This window comes from Quercus suber, unplaced genomic scaffold (assembly GCF_002906115.3).
Source record: "Quercus suber isolate HL8 unplaced genomic scaffold, Cork oak 2.0 scaffold_198, whole genome shotgun sequence".
In the NCBI taxonomy this organism is placed as follows: Eukaryota; Viridiplantae; Streptophyta; class Magnoliopsida; order Fagales; family Fagaceae; genus Quercus; species Quercus suber.
In genome coordinates, this window is record NW_027069656.1 from 187,913 (window position 1) to 195,777 (window position 7,865).

At 31.1% G+C, this 7,865-nt stretch overlaps 1 protein-coding gene across 1 annotated transcript; it reads right to left on the reverse strand.

Moving 5' to 3' along the window:
• Window positions 1-5,258: 5,258 nt before the first annotated feature.
• Window positions 5,259-5,702, reverse strand: LOC112024380 (auxin-responsive protein SAUR50). The gene is given in 1 exon segment (XM_024057016.1): window positions 5,259-5,702. A coding segment is annotated over 1 exon segment (444 nt).
• Between the last annotated feature and the right edge of the window lie 2,163 nt (window positions 5,703-7,865).

A 7,865-nucleotide genomic window follows, 5' to 3' on the forward strand; every position in this document is an offset into this window, starting at 1 on the left:
TCTCTTTACAAATCTGCACATTTTATACTCCAAAACTAGAAAGGACAAGGTAGCATTCTATGACTGACACAAGTTCTTAAATCCAAAAAGAGAGCATATCTTAAGATAACAACCAATCCAAAAGGCAAGAGTTGTAAATTGAGTCGAAATCTACAATAATGCTCCAATCTAGAAAACAAGAGTTATTATTTGAGCTAAACTCTACACCGCAAGCAACATTTACAAACCTCAAAAGTACAATCAGATTGAAACGGTTCATAAAACACAAATGGTCTTAATCATCTCACAAACATAAACTAGCATAACTTGCCTAACACAAAAATAAATAAATAATAATAAAATAAAAAATCTCAATACCCACTAACAAACTAAAAAAATGAGACTTTACCATCCAGTCCATCCTTAATTTTGCCAACTTATTTTACTATTTAGCTTATTTTTACTATTATTCATAGGTTTCACTACATTTTTTTATACTATTCATGAGTCCTACTGTACTATTTCAGCTAACTTTTACTTTTATTTATAGTACTTTCAGCAAAAAGTTTTCAATTTTAACAAAATAAGCGAATCTCAAACGGACCTTTAAAAAAAAAAAAAAAAAATTTACCGTCCGCAAACCTGAATACACCCAATAGTGCCTTTTGTACTCAAAAAATAAGCAAGCCATCGACTTGTACACATTGGTCTATCCAAAAGAACTACAAAACTTATATTCAAAAAAACATCCACCATGTTTTTATTTTTATTTTTATGAGTCTTTTTCTCCTTATATGGGATTGGGAGGACTCTAAATTCACCAAACTCTTTACTAGATTGCATATATATATATATATATATAAAGACACCAACTCCTATTCCTTGTTAGATAAGAAATACTAATTTACATCTTTGACAAGAAATCAACATTCTTTCCCCACCAATAATACTTAAATAAGTTATTAGGTCCATATTTGAGTAAGCTATAAGCTCACCAATCATCTATTCTTAGAAGAAAAAATGATAAAGAAAGAAGTATCATTTGAGTTAGAGTTCATTGGTAAGTGACATATTTTTTTCTTTTTATTGTACCTAGGTACACTCGCCCAAGCATCATGTCAACCAATAAGGTATCAATGACTTTTATTCTTTTTAGTGATGCAAAGGCTTTTTTTATTTTTATTTTTGAGAAGAATGCAAAGGGTACTTGGGGTGAATTTTTAATGTATTGCCATATCCATACATTAGTCACGAGGACACATCTACAATATCATAACTTCAAAGCTTTGGTTTAAAAGCCAATCCAAATGTAAGTATTCATCCCGCAATCCTATGAGGATTTCACCAAGAACAAATTAACATTTGGTGCACTGGATGATGATCACATGTCAATCCAAATGCTTCACAAATGCATAAAGATATTTTCTCATTCATATTCGACATGTGAGCACATGACAAAAGAAAATTCTTATCAGGTGTTCCACAGTACCACATTTACACCGACAACCACGCTTTTGGATTATACTCAATGTTATTTCAAAGTAGGCATGACTACTGTACAGATATTTTTAATATATAAAAAGCATATGTCAATAGAAAATAAAAGGTGCAAAATAAAAAAAGATAATGTTATCCTATTTAGTTTCACGCGGTGTCTGCATTTTGTTATGTAATAGCTATACACATTTTCACCGAAATAGTGTGTTTCACATAATCACATGTTCTTACTTCTTAGAGACTCTTAATAGAAAAATGAGAAAAATGTAAAATCTAGACCCTCAGCTTCTGTAATTTCTATCTATATATTTTGATCTAAGATATATAGTGCAACCCTTAAAACAATATCTGCATTCAGATAACTGTCAACTGTTAATATGGCTCACAATGGAGATGTCATCTCAGAAGAGAAATTGATAGGGTATCAAGACTAGGCTTGGGAAAATTGCTAATTCAGGAAACTTTGTTTTGCTTCTGCTACCAAGTGTCAGAGTGTTTGGCATTGGTTTTTTGGTAGTTGCCAATAGATTAGTTCTTTCATTGTTGCAATTTGCTTTCTGCTGTAACTATGGCTAATGGTTGTTTGAGTGATTGTGTTTAGAGTTAATACATCAAAGCTGATTCTTTGCTGATTTGTACTTGATATCTTCTTGATGGAATTACCGACTTATCAAAAAAATAATAATAATAAAACGTGGTACGAACCCGCCATTCATGAGTACTTGAACTATAGCTATCATAGTAAATGTTTTGACCTGCACAGTGGAGCCCCATTGTTTTGCAATCAGGTTGACGAAAATATAGAAAGAAAAAGCACATTTTACTTTAATCAGCATTTTAGACTTTAGCTGTGAAATTCATGGGATGGGATCAGAACTTCAAGTTTGGTCTTGTCATTGAAGTTGAGGGCCATTTAATTACTCAAGGCTTTCAAGCATCCGTGAACTTTTTCATTGCCTTCTAGTGTTAATAAATTTGTAACAAAAAAATGGCAGCACACACAGGATGAGAGATGATTTGCTTTGAGGGAAAACCGAAGTCTTTAGAACATGCTTTTAAACCAGTGTTTTACAACAAATAAATCTCTTCTATGCATTATTTGGTGACTAGTCAAATTTAAATAGATTACACTAGATCAGTGCCGGAATCAGGAATTGATCGTTGGAGGGTCATATGGAATATGTTGTCCACATTGTGGTAACAAACATATTCGTATTCTATTATTTTGTAAATTTTCATTGCGTAGTAAACATTATTGAGCTAACAAGTAACAACACGTGTATTATGTTATCTATTCATATAATTATATAACTTTTCATTACACAGGCATAGGATTCCTTAATCTAGCCCTATGGCAGTAAAAGTTATACTGGAAAAAATGATCAATATAATTTTACTGAAACTTGAGAAATTTTCAATGTGTTAAAAAAAAAAAAAAAAAATCACCTTTTCAATTTTACTCCTCAACTTTCTCAACGCCCAGCCTTTGAACTCTATCCAATACCCTTTTGAAATGTTGCGGCATCTCATGCCTTTGATGGCATATGTAAATCAAGATGGTTAGAATCTCATCCTAACTCAATATAATTATCTAGAATAAGAAAATTTCAATATTTTATACCATAATATACACAAAAAGAATTTTTCAATATTTTTTCAAGCAAATTTGGATATGAAAAATCAAATAACAATTGAATTTTTTCCCTTTCAACACTGGCAAATTTTGTTTGGCTTAGCTCATTCAACTCTTCTCTCCCTATTACGCTGCAAAACTACTTCTTCTTTTTGGATTCAAATTATGAGTCCGAATTTAGTAAGGATGGGTATAAAACTTATGTTTTACACTATCTAATAAGAGATTACCACATCAATTTTTTATTTAAAATTCAATACAACCTGCCACACATAATAACATTTCAGCAAACTTATAGTTTTTTTTTTTTTGAGAGGGAGCAAACTTATAGTTAAGTTGGATTTTTAAATGTATATTAAAATTAATTAAGTATAATTATACCTATTCTTTAATATAATATGATAATGTGACTTGTATTTTGCAAGATAGTATCTCATATGGGGCCATGTGTCAGTGTAACACATGTCTTATGCGCGCGGCGCACGCGAAAGTTTTTCATATTCTGCCCACAATCAGAACCAACTTTAGCACAAGCAAACATTGAGAGAGAAAATTTTGTTTGGCAAGTCAGGTCAACCACTTTTCCTTCAAATAAAAAATGGGGAAAATATTATACCAAATGCTTTTTGTGTTGTGGTTGTGGTGGTAGTGAAAAGTACCAAATGCCTTTTGTGGGTGAAGCCCTTCAACAGAGTTTTTTTTTTTTTTTTGATAAAAAAAGTGGGGGCCATTTTGTTTTTGATGGAGCAATCAAATGTATGTTTATATGGAACATCCCACATAATTGTATATATATATATATATACACACACACACACACACACACAAAGGTTCTTGGACTCCATATGGCTCGGCCACTGCACGTACTTGATCAACTAATTGTATCTAAGTTAATCCTACTTGATGGGAATAAATATAAATTAGTCAGCAACATGTGCAATGCACATGAAAGTTTAATAAGATATAATTTTATATTTTATTTAAAAAAAATATCTTTTTTCTTTTATTTTGTATATAAATATGAAATTTGAAAATTATGATAGTTATTAATATACATTTATTTTGATTATGTTTGTGTATGAAATATTAAATATAAATTTAATAATAATGGCAGTTACTAATAGATATTTATTATGACTATGTTTTTAAATGGAATTATTAAATATGTATTTATGTTAATTATTAATATATATTTATTATATTGCATTTGTATATAAAACTATTTATTCTATCATTTAAAGAAAATATTATATGACAAGATTCTAATTGAGAGTTTAAATATAGAATAGAGTTTAATCTCTCAATTATATACATTGTACAAAATTGTCAAGTCTCAAAAAAATTTGTGACAAAATATTAATTATGAGCTCAACTAAAAGTTAAATATTTTCGATTATTTATTGCAGCTATCATCCCACGTTTTCAAAAGATTTTTCTTCATTTTCATTAGGTCAACATCCTTCAATGAGAAAAAATTTCTTGCACATATGAACCGACCCAAACATTTCATCACAATTAAATAATAAACTTATAAAAAATTGTCTATCTAGTAAAATTTCTATTATCCCTAACATCTTTTTTATATCTGAGATAGCAAAGTGTGTAATCATAGTAGAATGCAAGGACTCACAATATCCTCACGTCTTAATTCTTACCTAGGTGAGCATATATATCAATTTGAAATTCGGCTTAGAATAACCACAATTTTTTGTATTGTGTTTAAAAGTTGACATATTGGTTTGTAAGTCTATAGATAATAAAATTTTATAGTACTTCTGATATCACTCTTATATTTGAGTTAATAAATTACATAAATATCATATATTGCAGGATTCATGACTTCCTCATTTCAATTTCTATCCGAGTGAGCATATTAATTCAAATTCCAACTTAAAAATTATTATATCATTAAGAGTCTTATAGCTTAACTATTCTTGTATTTTTAAAAGAGAAGTCTAGAATTCAAATCTCTCTACTCCTAATTATTAATTTTGAAAGAAAAAATGACTGCAGCATGGTAAAACAATGTATGATAGAGATTGAACTACAAATTTTATTGCATTGCAATTTCCTGCAATACACATGAAAATAAATAAATACATACATAAACAAAGATTAAGCTATGAAAGTAGCTTGTTATGCTCTTTCTTCAATAGCTTTGCACCATGTTACTTTTACAAGAACCCCAATTAACCCCAACATGATCTGATCAGTCTCCCTCCTGTTGCCATTGCTCAGCCAATATTCTCTCAAGCTCACTTGGGCGGCAAGGTATTTTTAGTGCACCCTCATGATCAAAACCTTACTCCTCAGCTGCCTGCTCCAACAGCCTTAGAAACGTAGGGTGTGTCAAATAGCTTAAGGGAACCACAAATCTTTTAGGTTCGTCTCCATTCACAGCAATCACAGAAAAATGTCCTTCCTTTACGTCTTCTGGCACAGAAGATGTGTTACTAACATCTTCATACTCGCCACGATAGGGATTTGATTTCCTACCCAATAAAAGACTCTTTTGGAGCTTTTCAACCACAATCTTGAGCTTGACAATGCCAATCTTTTTCTTATTGCTACTACTGGTTCTGAGCTTAGCCATGACTTTTTTATGCTTTGTTTGGTATCAATGTTTATTGCTCTTTTTAGCATGTCAGGTTGTAGTATATATAGTGTTTAGTAGGGTAAGAGATAAGACTCAGAGATGCGGTTGCTATGCTAGCTAACATTTAAAATCGAGAAAGTTAGGAAACGACATGGTCGGACTGAACTTCATGTTAAATTTGGTAGACCAGTGCATGTGAGCAAGTGTTACAACTTAGCATGAAACGTCCCTATTGGCTGGTCACGCCTGCCTCCAAATTATTAACACTGCCACATTCAGTAGCCAAACCATATGACACTGTTATCTATTTAACTTTACTAATTACTAGTAGAATATTCACTATTTATACTTTTGTTAATTAGTGCATTCACGCAGCCGATAAATTTTATAAATCTCACTTAATTGGAAAGCAATAAAAGCAATTACTTTTTTAATGTCATGTGCAACTACCCAAAAAAAAAAACATTGATTGATTATAATAAAAAACTTAATTTCAACATTGTCTTCAAGCACTCGTTAACCCTAACCATAAGCACAACATCTATTTCCCAAAAAAAAAAAGTTTGTAAAGCGTAACATATCTTTTGTATCCTTTAAGTACTGTTACAAAATGAGTACATGAAAGCATTTGAATAATAGATCCTTAGTCACAAGGGGTGTGTTTATTATAAACAGAAACTTATACACGTGTGTTTTGAATTGAAATTGTGACTTTACGATTTTCAGTTTAAAACACGCATGTCTGTAAGTTTGTTTGTGTTATAATGTGTATAGGGGTCATTTCTCTAATCACAGACTCCAACTACCTATTTTAATTAAGGATCATTCTCTCTCTCTCTCTCTCTCTCTCTCTCTCTCTATATATATATATATATATTAATTGATCATCTATAATCATAAAATATATATTAAATAAGATAAAAATTAGTAAAGCATGTTATATAAAAAATGTGTACTGTAGAATTCTTCCCAAATTAAATAATACTTTCTCAAGTTCTATTTTTAATTTTTTTTTATTTTATAATTACAATAATGTAAGAGTGAGGATTTGAACTTAGCTCTACTCATAAATGAGCAATATCATTTTTTTTCATTAAACTCACACACCATTACCAAAACTGTATGCAACAGTTAGTAACGCAGAGCAAGTTATAAACCTAAACACACACATATATACACCCCACCGATATGGGATAAGCCCATGATTTTTTTCGTTAAACCCACATGTCATTACCAAAACTACATGCAACAATTGGTAACGCGAAGCAAGTTATAAACCCACACACACACACCCTACCGATGTGGGACAAGCCCATGATTTTTTTTCATTAAACTCACACACTATTACCAAAACTGCATGCAACAATTGGTAACGCGGAGCAAGTTATAAACCTAAACACACACACACACACCCCACCAATGTGGGACAAGCCCATGATTTTTTTCGTTAAACTCACATGTCAAAACTGCATGCAACAGTTGGTAACGCAGAGCAAATTATAAACCCAATATCATTGAACTATAAAGTTCTTGACAATTTCTAATACTCTTTTGCCCAAGCGTGATGGATAGAAAAATGTAATTTAATTTTATCTTTTTGATTCACCTCTATCAATGATCATGGAAGATTTGGGATTAATTTAGAAATTTCGAGAGACGCGTACGGGTGGCATCAATTTTTGTATTCTTTTGGTGCATTAATTCAAAGTATGCCCCAAAATTTTGTGATCTTAATTACATTCTTACCCCACTTGGAAGTATGAGGACTCCCTTGTATGGACGACCAAGCCAGTTCAAATCATTTTTGAAACGTGGTAGCTTCAAGATGCCTCTACAATCTACTCCAACCTTCCATAGGGCCAACATATTACTAGTGCATATGGACCGATAAGTGCACCATTGTTAAGTAAACTTAACGTAGCTATTTAGAGTGCTACTAAAACTTACTGGTTTAAAAGTTGTTGCATATTGCGCAGAAAAAACAAAGTCAATTGAGGTCGGTTGAAAGCAGGCCAACGACAATGGTTGTGATCAGGGATGGACTCAGGATTTTAAGTTAAGGACGGAGTTAAAAAATAAATAAATAAAAAATAAAAACCTCCAAATAAATATTTATATATTATTAATAAACTATTAACTAAGATAAAATAAAAAACACAA